This window comes from Neofelis nebulosa, chromosome 7, assembly GCF_028018385.1.
Source record: "Neofelis nebulosa isolate mNeoNeb1 chromosome 7, mNeoNeb1.pri, whole genome shotgun sequence".
Lineage (NCBI taxonomy): Eukaryota > Metazoa > Chordata > Mammalia > Carnivora > Felidae > Neofelis > Neofelis nebulosa.
This window is the reverse complement of record NC_080788.1, coordinates 54,223,325-54,240,667: the sequence shown is the minus strand read 5'-3', so window position 1 is coordinate 54,240,667 and position 17,343 is coordinate 54,223,325. Positions and strand designations below refer to the sequence as shown.

Genomic DNA, 17,343 nt, shown 5'->3' with positions numbered 1-17,343 from the left:
CCCTCCCGGTGCTGCAGGGCCCCTCCTGAAGCGGATCTCCGAAGGAAAAGCGAGCTGAGCCTGCCCCTCCCGCCCCTGTGCACCTTGCCGATCCACCCCAGCTAATACACCAGATCCCCAGCACCACAAGCCTGACAGTGTGCAAGTAGCCCAGACAGGCCACGCCACCCCACAGTGAATCCCACCCCTAGGAGAGGGGAAGAGAAGGTACACACCAGTCTGACTGTGGCCCCAGCGGTGGGCTGGGGGCAGACATCAGGTCTGACTGCAGCCCTGCCCACCAATGCAAGTTATTCAAGACAGCACAGGGGAAGTGCCCTGTAGTTCTGCACCACTCCAGGGACTATCCAAAATGACAAAATGGAAGAATTCCCCTCAAAAGAATCTCCAGGAAATAACGACAGCTAACAAACTGATCAAAAAGGATTTAAACAATATAATAGAAAGTGAATTTAGAATAATAGTCATAAAATTAAACGCTGGGCTTGAAAACAGTATAGAGGACAGCAGAGAATCTATTGCTACAGATATTAAGGGACTAAGAAACAGCCAGGAGGAGCTAAAAAATGCTGTAAATGAGCTGCAAAATAAAATGGAGACAACCACAGCTCGGATTGAAGAGGCAGAGGAGAGAATAGGTGAACTAGAAGATAAAATTATGGAAAAAGAGGAACCTGAGAAAAAGAGAGATAAAAAAATCCAGGAGTATGAGGGGAAAATTAGAGAACAAAGTGATGCACTAAAGAGAAATAATCTACGCATAATTGGTATTCCAGAGGAGGAAGAGAGAGGGAAAAGTGCTAAAGATGTATTTGAAGAAAAAATAGCTGAGAACTTCCCCGATCTGGGGAAGGAAAAAGGCATTGAAATCCAAGAGGCACAGAGAACTCCCTTCAGATGTAACTTGAATCAATCTTCTGCACAACATATCATAGTGAAACTGGCAAAATACAAGGATAAAGAGAAAATTCTGAAAGCAGCTAGGGATAAACGTGCTCTAACATATAAAGGGAGACCGATAAGACTCGTGACGGATCTCTCTACTGAAACTTGGCAGGCCAGAAAGGAATGACAGGAAGTCTTCAATGTGATGAACAGAAAATATATGCAGCGGAGAATCCTTTATCCAGCAAAACTGTCATTTAGAATAGAAGGAGAGATAAAGGTCTTCCCAAACAAACAAAAACTGAAGGAATTTGTCACCACTAAACCAGCACTACAAGAGATCCTAAGGTCGATCCTGTGAGACAAAGTAACAGAGACATCGCTACAAGAGTGAAACCTACAGACATCACAATGACTCTAAAGTCATATCTTTCTATAATAACAATGAATGTAAATGGACTAAATGTGCCAACCAAAAGACATAGGGTATCAGATGGATAAAAAAACAAGACCCATCTATTCGCTGTCTACAAGAGACTCATTTTAGACCTGAGGACACCTTCAGATTGAAAGTGAGGGGATGGAGAACTATCTATCATGCTACTGGAAGTCAAAAGAGAGCTGGAGTAGCCATACTTATATCAGACAAACTAGACTTTAAATTAAAGGCTATAACAAGAGATGAAGATGGGCATTATATAATAATTACAGGGTCTATCCATCAGGAAGTGCTAACAATTATAAATGTCTATGCACCAAATACGGAAGCCCCCAAATATATAAAACAATTACTCACAAACATAAGCAACCTTATTGATAAGAATGTGGTAACTGCAGGGGACTTTAACACCCCACTCACAGCAATGGATAGATCATCTAGACACATGGCCAATAAAGAAACAAGGGCCCTGAATGATACATTGGATTAGATGGACTTGACAGATATATTTAGAACCCTGTATCCCATAGCAACAGAATATACTTTCTTCTCGAGTGCACATGGAACATTCTCCAAGATAGATCACATACTGGGTCACAAAATAGCCCTTCATAAGTATACAAGAATTGAGATCATACCATGCATACTTTCAGACCACAATGCTATGAAGCTTGAAATCAACCACAGGAAAAAGTCTGGAAAACCTCCAAAAGCATGGAGGTTAGGGAACACCCTACTAAAGAATGAATGGGTAAACCAGGCAATTAGAAAAGAAATTTAAAAATATATGGAAGCAAATGAAAATGAAAATACAACAATCCAAATGCTTTGGGATGCAGCAAAGGAAGTCCTGAGAGGAAAATACATTGCAATCCAGGCCTGTCTCAAGAAACAAGAAAAACCCCAAATACAAAATCTAACAGCACACCTAAAGGAAATAGAAGCAGAACAGCAAAGACACCCCAAACCCAGCAGAAGAAGAGAAATAATAAAGATCAGAGCAGAAATAAACAATATAGAATCCTAAAAAACTGTAGAGCAGATCAATGAAACCAAGAGTTGGTTTTTTGAAAAAATAAACAAAATTGATAAACCTCTAGCCAGGCTTCTCAAAAAGAAAAGGGAGATGACCCAAATAGATAACATCACAAGTGAAAATGGAATTATTACAACCAATCCCTCAGAAATACAAGCAATTTTCAGGGAATACTATGAAAAACTATATGCCAACAAACTGGACAACCTGGAAGAAATGGACAAATTCCTAAACACCCACATACTTCCAACACTCAATCAGGAGGAAATAGAAAGCTTGAACAAACCCATAACCAGAGAAGAAATTGAATCAGTCATCAAAAATCTCCCAACAAATAAGAGTCCAGGACCAGATGGCTTCCCAGGGGAGTTCTACCAGACGTTTAAAGCAGAGATAATACCTATCCTTCTCAAGCTATTCCAAAAAATAGAAAGGGAAGGAAAACTTCCAGACTCATTCTATGAAGCAGTATTACTTTGATTCCTAAACCAGACAGAGACCCAGTAAAAACAGAGAACTACAGGCCAATATCCCTGATGAATATGGATGCAAAAATTCTCAATAAGATACTAGCAAATCGAATTCAACAGCATATAAAAAGAATTATTCACCATGATCAAGTGGGAGTCATTCCTGGGCTGCAGGGCTGGTTCAACATTCGCAAATCAATCAACGTGATACATCACATTAATAAAAGAAAAGAAAAGAACCATATGATCCTGTCAATCGATGCAGAAAAAGCATTTGACAAAATTCAGCATGCTTTGTTAATAAAAACCCTCGAGAAAGTCGGGATAGAAGGAATATTCTTAAAGATCATGAAAGCCATTTATGAAAAGCCCACAGCTAACATCATCCTCAATGGGGAAAAACTGAGAGCTTTTCCCTGAGATCAGGAACACGGCAGGGATGTCCACTCTCACCGCTGTTGTTTAACATAGTGTTGGAAGTGCTAGCATCAGCAATGAGACAACAAAAGGAAATCAAAGGCATCAAAATTGGCAAAGATGAAGTCAAGCTTTCACTTTTTGTAGATGACATGATATTATACATGGAAAATTCGAGAGACTCCACCAAAGTCTGCTAGAACTGATGCATGAATTCAGCCAAGTCGCAGGATACAAAATCAATGTACAGAAATCAGTTGCATTCTTATACACTAATAATGAAGCAACAGAAAGACAAATAAAGAAACTGATCCCATTCACAATTGCACCAAGAAGCATAAAATAACCTAGGAATAAACCTAACCAAAGATGTAAAAGATCTGTATGCTGAAAACTATAGAAAGCTTATGAAGGAAATTGAAGAAGATATAAAGAAATGGAAAAACATTCCGTGCTCATGGGTTGGAAGAATAAATATTGGCAAAATGTCAATACTACCGAAAGCTATCTACACATTCAATGCAATCCCAATCAAAATCGCACCAGCATTCTTCTCGAAGCCAGAACAAGCAATCCTAAAATTCATATGGAACCACAAAAGGCCCCGAATAGCCAAAGTAATTTTGAAGAAGAAGACCAAAGCAGGAGGCATCACAATCCCAGACTTTAGCCTCTACTACAAAGCTGTCATCATCAAGACAGCATGGTATTGGCACAAAAACAGGCACATAGACCAATGGAATAGAATAGAAACCCCAGAACTAGACCCACAAAAGGATGGCCAACTCATCTTTGACAAAGCAGGAAAGAACATCCAATGGAAAAAAGACAGTCTCTTTAACAAATGGTGCTGGGAGAACTGGACAGCAACATGCAGAAGGTTGAAACTAGACCACTTTCTCACACCATTCACAAAAATAAACTCAAAATGGATAAAGGACGTGAATGTGAGACAGGAAACCATCAAAACCCTAGAGGAGAAAACAGGAAAAGACCTCTCTGACCTCAGCCGCAGCAATTTCTTACTTGACACATCCCCAAAGGCAAGGGAATTAAAAGCAAAAAAGGAACTCTTGGGACCTCATGAAGATAAAAAGCTTCTGCACAGCAAAGGAAACAATCAACAGAACTAAAAGGCAACCAACGGAATGGGAAAAGGTATTTGCAAATGACATATCGGACAAAGGGCTAGTATCCAAAATCTATACAGAGCTCACCAAACTCCACACCCGAAAAACAAATAATCCAGTGAAGAAATGGGCAGAAAACATGAAGAGACACTTCTCTAAAGAAGACATCTGGATGGCCAACAGGCACATGAAAAGATGCTCAATGTCGCTCCTCATCAGAGAAATACAAATCAGAACCACCCTCAGATATCACCTCACGCCAGTCAGAGGGGCCAAAATGAACAAATCAGGAGACTATAGATGCTGGAGAGGATGTGGAGAAGTAGGAACCCTCTTGCACTGTTGGTGGGAATGCAAACTGGTGCAGCCACTCTGGAAAACAGTGTGGAGGTTCCTCAAAAAATTAAAAATAGACCTACCCTATGACCCAGCAGTAGCACTGCTAGGAATTTACCCAAGGGATACAGGAGTACTGATGCATGGGGGCACTTGTACCCCAATGTTTATAGCAGCACTCTCAACAATAGCCAAATTATGGAAAGAGCCTAAATGTCCATCAACTGATGAATGGATAAAGAAATTGTGGTTTATATACACAATGGAGTACTACGTGGCAATGAGAAAGAATGAAATATGGCCCTTTGTAGCACATGGACGGAACTGGAGAGTGTTATGCTAAGTGAAATAAGCCATACAGAGAAAGACAGATACCACATGTTTTCACTCTTATGTGGATCCTGAGAAACTTAACAGGAACCCATGGGGGAGGGGAAGGAAAAAAGAAAAAAAGAGAGAGGTTAGAGTGGGAGAGAGCCAAAGCATAACAGACTTTTTAAAAAAGGAGAACAAACTGAGGGCTGATGGGGGGTGGGAGGGAAGGGTGGGTGGGTGATGGGTATTGAAGAGGTCATCTTTTGGGATGAGCACTGGGTGTTTAATGGAAACCAATTTGACAATAAATTTCATATATTTAAAAAAAGAGGATAGGGCAAAAGATAGAGGGAAAAAGCATACAGATAGATTTAACTGTACTGGTCATGTTTATTTTTTTTTTTAATTTTTTTTTAACATTTATTTATTTTTGAGACAGATAGAGACAGAGCATGAGCAGGTGAGGGTCATAGAGAGAGGGAGACACAGAATCCGAAACAGGCTCCAGGCTCTGAGCTGTTAGCCCAGAGCCCGATGCGGTGCTCGAACTCACGGACCACGAGATCATGACCTGAGCCAAAGTTGGACACCCAACCGACTGAGCCACCCAGGTGCCCCTGTACTGGTCATGTTTAAATTTATAAGTTAGGTGATAATTTCACAGTTATTCATATTATGCTTAATGACTTCCATATATCTGACATATAGTCCTTTGTATTTATCGAATATCACATAATGACATTCAAAAGAAAAAGAAAGGGATAGAAAATATACAAAGAATATCATCCAAAAGAAAGCTGGCATAGTTTTATCAATATTAGGCTAGATAAATTAGTCTAATATTTCACTTAAAGTGAAATGCATTATTATGAATAGAAGATTCTCCGTATGATAAAACGAACAATTCACTAGATTGCACTAGATACAAAATTGCACACATAGCTTCAAATTATAGAAATTAAACATGACAATTACTAGAAAATTTTGACCAAAATCCAATCTTTTAACACACATCCTTCAGTTATTTTGAAAAAGCAAACAGGGGCGCCTGGGTGGCTTGGTCGGTTAAGCGTCCAACTTCGGCTCAGGTCATGATCTCGCGGTCCGTGAGTTCGAGCCCCGCGTCGGGCTCTGTGTTGACCGCTCAGAGCCTGGAGCCTGTTTCGGATTCTGTGTCTCCCTCTCTCTCTGCCCCTCCCCTGTTCATGCTCTGTCTCTCTCTGTCTCAAAAATAAATAAACGTTAAAAAAAATTTTTTTTAAATAAAAGAAAAAAGAAAAAAAAAAGAAAAAGCAAAAACTTATTAAGAGTATATAATATTTGAACAACACAATTAATAAATTATATCTAAATGAAATATGGAACCCTGAACCTAATTTAAAAAATCCTTTCAAGCACACATAAATCTCGGCCACAAGGCAAATATCAACACATGCCAAGAATAAATAACATTTGGACCACATTTCCTAATAAGAATGCAGTTAAGTTAGAAGTTAGCAACAAAACAATGATTTAAAAAATCATGTTTGTGGGGGTCTGCATGGCTCAGTCAGTTAAGCATCCAACTCTTGATTTCAGTTTAGGTCATGATCTCACAATTCATGAGCTCGAGTCCTACATCGGGCTCTGCGCTGACAGCACTGAGCCTGGTTGGATTCTCTGTCTCTCTTTGCCCCTTGTCCTCTCGTGCTTTCTCTCTTAAATAAATAAACTTAAAAAAAAATCATGTTTGGATGTATCATGTAAATGGATGTCAAAACAAAGTCAGAGTAGCAGGATTTATATCGGACAAACTAGACTTTATTCTTGTATTTTTTTTTTTTATCCTGCTTTGGTAACAGAGTATACTGGCCTCATAGAATGATTGTGAATGTGTTGCCTCTATTCCATTATTTGTAAGATTTTGATAAAAATTGTAGTAATTATTGGTTTAAATGTTTGATAGAATTTGTCAATGAAATCTTGTGGTCTTGGGCTTTTCTCTGCTGGCAGATTCTTGATTCCTAATTCAACTTTCATTCATGCTTTTGGTCTAAGATTTCCTACTTCTTGAATTCAAGATTGATGATTCAATCATGGTAACTTGGACGTTATCTGATTTTTTTTTCACTCTAAGTTATCTGATTTGTTAGTATATAATTGTTTATAGTAATCTGTTATACTATATTTCTGCGGTTCTGCTATATTGTTTTCTCTTCCATTTCTCATTTTGGTGTTTGAGTATTCTCTCTTTTTTTGTCTTAGTTACAGTAGTTAAAGCATTGCCATTTTCCTTATTTTTTATTGTTTGCAAAACTGGTCATTACTTTCAGTGTTATGTTATTGATTATTCTGGTCTATTTTATCTCTGATTTTCCTCTGTTATTTCCCTCCTCTACTAAATTTCAGCTAAGTTTCCTTTTTTTCTAGTTTCTTATGGTGTAACATTCAATTTTTTCTTAATAGAAGCATTTATAGCATAAATTTCACTCTAACATCTGCTTTTGATGCATCCTGTAGGTTTTGGAATATTGTGTTTTCTTTTTCTTTTGTTATAGGACATATTTTGATTTGCAGTTTGATTTCTTATTTGGTCCACTGCTTGTGTAGTATGTTGCTTAATTTTTAAATATTTAATATTTACACTGTAGATATTCCAGCTTTGTTTTATTGTTGATTGTTGCTTTTGTACAAAAGACTGTGGTTGGAAAATACACTTGGTATGATTTTAGACTTTTTTTAAAGTTTATTTATTTAGAGAGACAGCATGAGCAGGGGAGGGGCAGAGAGAGAATCTCAAGCAGGCTTTCCGCTGACCGTGCAGAGCCTGATGTAGGGGCTCCATCTCACAAACCAAGAGATCATACCCTGAGCTGAAATCAAGAGTCAGATGCTTGACTGAGCCACCCAGGTGCCGGATGATTTCAGTCCTTCTTAGGTCTGCAATACTTGTTAGGTCTCTTTTTTATGTGATTTAACCAGGGGTTTCTTCTGTATGTGCTTGAGGAAAAGGTCTTGGATGGAATGTTTTATATATATCTTTTAGAACCATGTATTCTGAGGTATACTTCAGGTAAGAAATGTTCTTGTTGAAAAAAATAGCTTAGGGTACTTGTTTAAACTAAAGTATATCAGGGGCAACTGGGGAGCTCAGTTAAGCACCCAACTTTAGCTCAGGTCACCATCTCACAGTTCCTAGGTTCAAGCCATACATCAGGTTCTGTGCTGACAACTCAGAGTCTGGAAACTGGTTCAGATTCTGTGTCTCCCTCTCTCTCTCTCTCTCTCTCTGCACCTCCCTCGCTCATTCTCTGTGTCTGAAAAATAAAATAAACCTTAAAAAAATTTTAAAAATAAAGTATATCAGAGGGGAAGTGGGGATGGGTGAAACAGGTGAATAAGATTAAGAATATACTCATGATGAGCACTGAGTAATGTTTCGAATTTTTGAATCATATTGTACACCTGTTTATATAAACACAGTATATTTGCTATACTGGGGTTGAAATTAAAAATATTTTAAAAATCATGTATGGAATTTTTTTACTAGTGGATAAAAAAACACTGTGGATAGAAACACTAGTGGATAAAAAAACACCTCTAACTAGTGGATAAAAAAACACTGTGTGTGTGTGTGTGTGTGTGTGTGTGTGTGTGTATTCATTCATCCCCATACATTTGAAGACATAGAAAAGGGACAATTTTATTTTTTAATTCCAGTTAGTTGGGGCACCTGGGTGGCTTAGTTTGTTGAGCATCTGACTTCAGCTCGGGTCATGATCTCATGGTTCACGAGTTCAAGCCCCACGTCGGGCTCTGTGCTGACAGCTCAGAGCCTGGAGCCTGCTTCAGATTCTGTGTCTTTCTCTCTCTCTCTGCCCCTCCCCCACTCATGCTCTGTCTCTTTCAAAAATAAATAAAAACAAATAAATAAATTCAAGTTAGTTAATCTACAGTGTAATATTAGTTTCAGGTGTACAATTTAGTGATTCACAACACCTGGTGCTCATCACAGCAAGGGCAGTAATTAATCCCCATCACCTATTTCAACTATCTCCCCACCCACCTCCCCCCTGTTAACAATCAATTTGTTCTTTATAGTTAAGAGTCTGTTTCAGGGCTCCTAAGTGGCTCAGTAGGTTATCAGTATGAATCTTGATTTTGGATCAGGTCATAATCTCATGGTTCGTGGGTTAGAGCTCCACATCCCCCCAGTCTGCAGCCTGCTTGGGATTCTCTTTCTCTCCCCTTCTTTTTGCCCCTCCCCTGCTCATGCTCTCAAAAATAAACATTTTTTTTAAAAGAGTCTGTTTCTTGGTTTGCTTCTTTTTTCTTCCTACAATCATTTGCTTTGCTTCTTAAATTCCACATTTGAGTGAAATCATATGGTATTTGTCTTTCTCTGACTTATTTCATTTCACATAATATACTCTAGTTTCTTTTTTTTATTTTTGAGAGAGACAGAGCATGAGTAGGGGAGGGGCAGAGAGAGAAGGAGACACAGAATCACAAGCAGGTTCCAACCTCTGAGCTGTCAACACAGACCCCGACACTGGGCTTGAACCCATGAACCATGAGATCATGACCTGAGCTGAAGCTGGACACTTAACCAACTGAGCTATCCAGGTGCCCCAACATACTCTAGTTTCATCCATGTCATTGCAAATGGCAAGATCTAATTCTTTTTGATGGCTGAATAATATTCCAGTGTTTGTGTGTGTGTGTGTGTGTGTGTGTGTGTGTGTGTGTATAATATTTTCTTTCTCCATTCACTAGTCAGTAGACATTTGGACTCTTTCCATAATTACTATTGTAAATAATGCTGCAATCAACATCAAGGGTGTATGTATCCCTTTCAATTAGCATTTTTATGTTAGTATTTTTACATTCTTTGGGTAAATACGTAGTAGCACAATTGCTGGATCATAGGGTAGTTCTATTTTTTTTTTAATTTTTAAAAATTTTTTATTTTTTGAGGAAGAGTGAAAGTGCATGTGACCAGGGGAGGGGCAAAGGAAGGGAGAGAGAGAATGATGAAGACAAACTCCATACCTTTTATGAAAAGTTAATGGCCACAGAAGGTGCTGCTGATGCTCTGGGTGAAGAACGGAAGGGTATGTGGTCCAAATCAGTGGTGGAAATGACAAAGAGAGCTTCTCCATGAAGCAGGGTGTCTTGACCCATGGCTCTGTCTGCCTGCTGCTGAGTAAGGGGCATTCCTGCTACCGACCAAGGAGGACTGGGGGGAAGAAGCGCGAATCTGTTCGGGGTTGCACTGTGGCTACCAATATCAGTGTTCTCAACTTGATCATTGTGGAAAAGAGGGAGAAGGATATTCCTGGACTCACTGATACTACTGTGCCTCATCACCTGGGGCCCAAAAGAGCTCGCAGAATCTGCAAACTTTTCAATCTCTTTAAAGATGACGATGTCCGCCAGTATGCTATAAGGAAGGCCCTTATAAAGATAAGAAACCAAGAACCAAAGCACCCAAGATTCAACGTCTTGTTATTCCACGTGTCCTCTAACACAAACATCGGCATACTGCTTTGAAGAAACACGATACTAAGAAAAATAAGGAAGAGGCTGCAGAAAATGCTAAATTTTTGGCCAAGAGAATGGAGGAGGCCAAAGTAAAACGCCAGGAACAGACTGCCAAGAGACAGAGGCTGTCCTCTCTGAGAGCTTCTACCTCTGAGTCTGAGTCCAGTCAAAAAGGAGATTTTTCTAAGAGTAACAAATAAGAGCAGACATCAAAAACAAAATAAAACGAGTTGGGCACTTAACCGACTGAGCCACCCAGTGTCCCTAATTTTTTGAGGAAACTTCACACAGTTTTCACAGCGGCAGCACCAAGTTTGCATTCCCACCAGTAGTGGTAAATGACCAGTTTTTGGTTTTTTTTTTAATTTTTTTTTTTATCGCTAAGCATACTTTGTTTTTTTTAATTTTTTTAAATATGAAATTTATTGAGCGCCTGAGTGGCTCAGTCGGTTAAATATGAAATTTATTGCCAAATTGGTTTCCATACAATACCCAGTGGTGCCCTCTCAATACCCATCACCCACTTTCCCCTCCCTCCCACCCCCCATCAACCCTCAGTTTGTTCTGTTTTTAAGAGTCTCTTATGGTTTGTCTCCCTCCCTCTCTAACTTTTTTTTCCTTCCCCTCCCCCATGGTCTTCTGTTAAGTTTCTCAGGATCCACATAAGAGTGAAAACATATGGTATCTGTCCTTCTCTGTATGACTTATTTCACTTAGCATAACACTCTCCAGTTCCATCCACGTTGCTACAAAAGGCCACATTTCATTCTTTCTCATTGCCAAGTAGTATTCCATTGTGTATATAAACCACAACTTATTTATCCATTCATCAGTTGATGGACATTTAGGCCCTTTCCATAATTTGGCTATTGTTGAAAGTGCTGCTATAAACATTGGGGTACAAGTGCCCACACCAGCACTCCTGTATCCCTTGGGTAAATTCCTAGCAGTGCTATTGCTGGGTAGTAGGGTAGATCTATTTTTAATTTTTTGAGGAACCTCCACACTGTTTTCCAGAGTGGCCTCACCAGTTTGCATTCCCACCAGCAGTGCAAGAGGGTTCCCATTTCTCCACACCTTGCCAGCATCTATAGTCTCCTGATTTGTTCATTTTGCCCCCTCTGACTAGTGTGAGGTGATATCTGAGTGTGGTTTTGATTTGTATTTCCCTGATGAGGAGTGACGTTGAGCATCTTTTCATGTGCCTGTTGGAAAATGGCCAGTTTTAAACAGAACTTTAAATATCGTGTTAAGGTTAAAAAAAAAAAAAAGCTTTTAGAAGACTCTAGGTAAATGTCTTTGTGATCTTTGGGTAATTCGTGGCATTTTCACTCAATAGAATACTATACAGCAATGAGAACCAACAACTACAGTGTACACAATATGAATGAATTCTGCAGAATTTTTAGTGGAAAGAACCAGACACAAAAAGAGTACCTGCTGTATTATCTTGTTTGTTTTTAAAAATTTTTTTAATCTTTATTTTTGACAGAGAAAATGCGACTGGGGGAGCAACACACAGAGAGGGAGAAGACACATAATCAGAAGCAGGCTCCAGGCTCCGAGCTGTCAGTGCAAAGCCTGACGTGGGGCTGGAACTCAATGACGTGCCAGATTATGACCTGAGCCGAAGTTGGACACTCAGGTGACTGAGCTATCCAGGTGCCCCTACGGTATTTTATTCTTAGCATTGGTGGAGGATAATGTGAATGCTTATTATATTGTCTCTTCTGTGCCTGAAATATTTCAAAATCTCAAAAATAGTCTTTCTAAAAACTTCAAGAGGGTTGAAGGAAGTAAACACTGTTAGCATGTTTGCTACTTTCAAATATTGGGAGGGACATCATGTATAAGAAAGAAAAAGACTTGGGACAAATGGAAGAAATTATGAGGAGAAAGGCAGACTTTTATGAACTATCAGAGGCAACATGAAATAGTGGCAAGATCAGAACTGTCTGGAGCCAGCCCGCCTCGCTTCAGATCTTGGGTCTGTCCTCTTAGGCTGTATGATTGGGGCAGTTTATTTAACCCGACTGTTCTGTTTCCCATCCTGTAAAAGGGGGATAATAATAGTCCTTACCTCACAGGGCTATAGAAGGACTAAAGGATATTTGCAAAGTGTTGAGAACAGTGCCAGGTACATAACAGGCACTATACATTTGTAAAGTAAGTCAAAACAAATCTGACAGATAAAGAGCCTACCTTGCAAAGCAGTAAGCTCTTCAAGGGCTTGTGCAAAGGCTAGAAAAATCTCAATTAAGGATGATGTAGAGGTATCCATTTCTGGTCTAGAGAAGTACTTCTCAAACTTCCATAGGCATTTGAATCACATAGGGATCTTGCTAAAATGCATGTTCTGAGTCACTAAGTCTGGGGTGAGCCTGAGATTCTTTATATCTGAAAGTCACGCTAATGCTGCAGGGCTTCCGAGAACAACAGCTTTAGGAACAGAGCTCTAAACGGCCTTTCCCTGTGGCCGTACATCATAGTTACAAAGATGCTTAGTTCTTACTTCTGATCAGTCATCAATTTCCAGTAAATTCTAAATATATTTGTCTTTCAAAAGCAACTTTTGGCCCCTCAGTTAACAATTTGTATTTTTCTTTAAATGTTTATTTGGGGGGGGGGGGTGCGGATAGGGGCAGAGAGAGAAGGAGACAGAGGATCTGAAGCAGGCTCCAGGCTCTGCACTGACAGCAGTGAGCCTGACACAGGCTTCGAACTCCCGAACCAGGAGATCATGACCCGAGCTAAAGTCAGACGCTCAACTGACTGAGCCACCCAGGAACCCCTTAACTAATAGTAATTTAAACACTGGAAGGCCTACCAATTTATAGGAGGTTTGGGGCAAATCTTTTCATACAAATTTGTATCTTCTCATAATGTTGATAATTATATACTCTTTTACAAATTCAGCTTTCTGACTTTGGATTTTCATAAAGAACAAACACTTATAATGAGAAATTTAAACAGTAAAATATAGGGGAGGCAGTTTCTATATCATTCTGGAATTCACAGTAGAAGCTATATTTGATCTGATAGAGGATGTCACTTTAGATTTCCAGTAGGGAAGTAAAAGAAAGAAAACCACATGTGAGAGCAGGATAGATAAGAAAGAAGGAGACTGTCAAGGCTTAAACTAAGAAAAAAAGGGGTCACGTGGGTGTCTCAGTCAGCTAAGCATCTGACTTTGGCTCAGGTCATGGTCTCGCAGTTCATGGGTTCGAGCCCGGCATTGGTCTCTGTGCTGACAGCTTGGAGCTTGGAGCCTGCTTTGGATTGATTCTGTGTCTCCCTCTCTCTGCCTCTCCCCTACTCGTACTCGTTCTCTCTCTCTCAAAAAATCAATAAACATTTAAAAATATTTTTAAAAAATAAACAAGGATCATTTTTTAAAGGTTGGAGGTATGGTTCTGAGAGGTTAAACAGGTTAAAAAGTGGGATGGACATTTTATAATGTATTAATTCAACAAGCTCAATAGGAGAATTAGATGTCTGTGTATCAGAGGACCCTGGTGAAGCATAGTGGGCTCTGCTGGGAGCTCTTTGATGCGCTCTGGGCCCAGCTGGACCCCCCAGGTTCAAGGGGAAATCAGGGTGTGTACTCAATCACTCTTAATACTGTGATCCAGAAAAGAAACCCAGAGAATGGCTTGGTGCCTGGGGATGGTCGACATTGTAGGAAGCTCTGGATGATTTGGTGTGAATTATACTCCACACTTTCCTTCCTTCAGGGAATCCTTAGTGACAGTTGACTTAGAGCCAAAGGGAACCCCTAGAGTTTCCTGAGGACTGGATAACTATAGACTGGCTATAGAGTGTCTCATGAATATTCAACACAAAGCTGCTGAAACTAACTTCTGCTGCCCCACAGCCCAACCTGCAAGTACCCCCAGATCTGAACTAGCCAATGAGTGGGGGGAAAGCCAGCAGGCAATGGACAGGACATTTTATTCTGTCATTTTTCTACTGTTCTAAGTCAAAGCAAAAAGTTCCAGCCTCTGTATTTTGCTTTAAAAAGAATATAGGAGAAGTGAGGGAAAGATAAGAGTAGGCATTCAAGGGATGCCTGGGTTAAGTGTCCAAATTTAGCTCAGGTCATGATCTCACAGTTTGTGAGTTTGAGCCCCACATCGGGCTCTGTGGTGAAAGCTCAGATGTGCTCAGATTCTGAGTCTCCCTCTCTCTCTCTGCCTCTCCCCGGCTCACTCTTGTGCTTCTCTCTCTCTCTCTCTCTCTCTCTCTCTCTCTCTCTCTCTCTCTCTCTCTCTGTCTCAACAGTAAATGTTAAAAAAATAAAATAAAAAAGAATAGGCATTCGAGTAGATAATTCTATAATTTTCTTTAAATGTTTGTTATTTTTAAATAGTTTCAGTATTTTACTTACCACAACCGCACAGAGGTTATATTTAGGGTGTTTCCGAAAAACTGGACAAATATAAGGACTAAGGTCCAAGTTTGTGAGTGGATAATGAATATCTGTCCTCAGTTTTCTTTTCATTGTACCCAGAATGTCAAATCTGGAGAGAGAATAAATGTGCAAAATACAAAGTAAGTTTGTAAATGACTCATTAGTGAAGTCTACATACCTTGGTAAATTCCAAGTACAGTTAAAAGTAATTTCTTACAAAGGTAATTTGGCACAGACCTGTACATAATTTTCCTTATCTATGTATACTTATAATCTCCACATTCCTTAGTGTCACCAGAACTGACACTGTTTGGGCCAGGGGTATGAGTCAGAGGGTAAGACATCACAGAATCAATCCAGTGAGAAGGCAACAGGGAAAAAGCCAGGCTTGACATCAGGGAGTAGAAATGACTTTGACTGACTCAGCTTTTCCTTATCTTGCTTTTTAGCACATGTTGTCTTGGCAATGCCCTTTTACCAGCTCTGAGGTTTGTTTTTTTAATGTTTATTTTTGAGGGGGGGGAGCATGAGCGTGGAGCATTGGGGGGGGGCGGGTAGTGGTGGCAGACACAGAGGAAAACATAGAATCTGAAGCAAGCTCCACGCTAATCAAGTTGTCAGCACAGAGCCCAACATGGGGCTCAAACCCATGAACCATGAGATCATAACTTGAGCCAAAGTCAGACACTTAAACAACTGAGCCACTCAGGCACCTCTCCAGCTCTGAAGGTTTTTTGTTTTTTGTTTTTAATGTGTATTTATTTTATAGAGAGCACGTGAGCAGGGGAGGAGCAGAGAGAGAGAGAGAGAGAGAGAGAGAGAGAAACACAGAATCAGAAGCAGGCTCCAGTCGCTAAGCTGTCAGCACAGAGCCTGACATGGGGCCCATGTCATCTCGAACTGCGAGATCATGACCTGAGCTGATGTTGGACAATTAACAAACTGAGCCACCCAAGCACCCCTCTGAGGTTTTATTTTTTTTTTTTTTTAAATTTTTTTTCAACGTTTTTTATTTATTTTTGGGACAGAGAGAGACAGAGCATGAACGGGGGAGGGGCAGAGAGAGAGGGAGACACAGAATCGGAAACAGGCTCCAGGCTCCGAGCCATCAGCCCAGAGCCTGACGCGGGGCTCGAACTCACAGACCGCGAGATCGTGACCTGGCTGAAGTCGGACGCTTAACCGACTGCGCCACCCAGGCGCCCCCCCTCTGAGGTTTTAATGTATCTTTAATAAGATAAAATTTTCTGCGAATCTTGTCACATTCTCGAATTGTTATATAGATCAGCAGTTCCCAAATTTGAACTCCTATCATCATCACTGGAGTTTTTTCAAAAATTATGTTTATTTTAGAAAAATGGCTGATTTAGGCCTGGGGCAGGAAAATTACTGCATGACCATGCTTATGTACCATAGCAAAAGAAAGGAAGATTTATACCCATATAAAAACCTATATGCTAATGTTTGTAGCAGCTATATTCATATCTGCCACAAATTGCTATCAGCCCAAACATTCATCAACTGATAAATGAATAAACAGTTGTGATACATTCACGAAAGGGAATACTACACAGCAAGAGAAAGGAAAGATCCACTAACTGATGCCACAACACGAATTAATCTCAGAAACATTATGTTAAGTGAAAGAAGCAGAACTCAAAAACAAACAAAAAAAACCGAAAACCAAAACCAAAAACAAAAAACAAAACCACACATGGTATAACACAGGACATTCTGGAAAAGGCAAAACTATAAAGACAGAAATCTGATCAGATGATTCCAGAGGCTGAGGGTAGGAGAAAGGGTGGATTATAACAAAATGTTTTGGGGTGACAGACATACTCTGTATGTTGGCTGTGATGGTTACATGACTGCATGCATTTGTCAAAATTCATAAAACTGTACACCTAAAATGGATACATTTTATAATTGCAATTATACTTTAATAAACCTAAACTAACTAACGGGCTCAGAGCAACAGGCTTGAGGGTCTCCCACTGGTCAATTTTGTGTGCGTGTTTTTTTAAATATATGAAATTTATTGTCAAATTGGTTTCCATTAAACACCCAGTGCTCATCCCAAAAGATGACCTCTTCAATACCCATCACCTACCCTCCCTTCCCTCCCACCTCCTATCAACCCTCAGTTTGTTCTCCTTTTTTTAAGAGTCTGTTATGCTTTGGCTCTCTCCCACTCTAACCTCTCTCTTTTTTTCTTTTTTCCTTCCCCTCCCCCATGGGTTCCGTTAAGTTTCTCAGGATCCACATAAGAGTGAAAACATGTGGTATCTGTCTTTCTCTGTATGGCTTATTTCACTTAGCATAACACTCTCCAGTTCCGTCCATGTGCTACAAAGGGCCATATTTCATTCTTTCTCATT

The 17,343-nt window shown here is 39.9% G+C and overlaps 1 protein-coding gene and 1 pseudogene across 3 annotated transcripts in view; one reads left to right on the top strand and one right to left on the bottom strand.

The window, feature by feature from the left end:
• The window catches only part of USP50 (ubiquitin specific peptidase 50), a 41,994-nt gene that overhangs the window by 13,752 nt on the left and 10,899 nt on the right, over positions 1-17,343 (bottom strand). For all 3 annotated transcript variants that reach the window (XM_058737748.1, XM_058737747.1, XM_058737749.1), the window contains exon 6: positions 14,939-15,071. In XM_058737748.1, the coding sequence (XP_058593731.1) occupies positions 14,939-15,071 (133 nt within the window). The remainder of the gene's footprint in view (positions 1-14,938; positions 15,072-17,343) is intronic.
• LOC131515843 (small ribosomal subunit protein eS6-like) lies at positions 8,058-10,751 on the top strand (annotated as a pseudogene).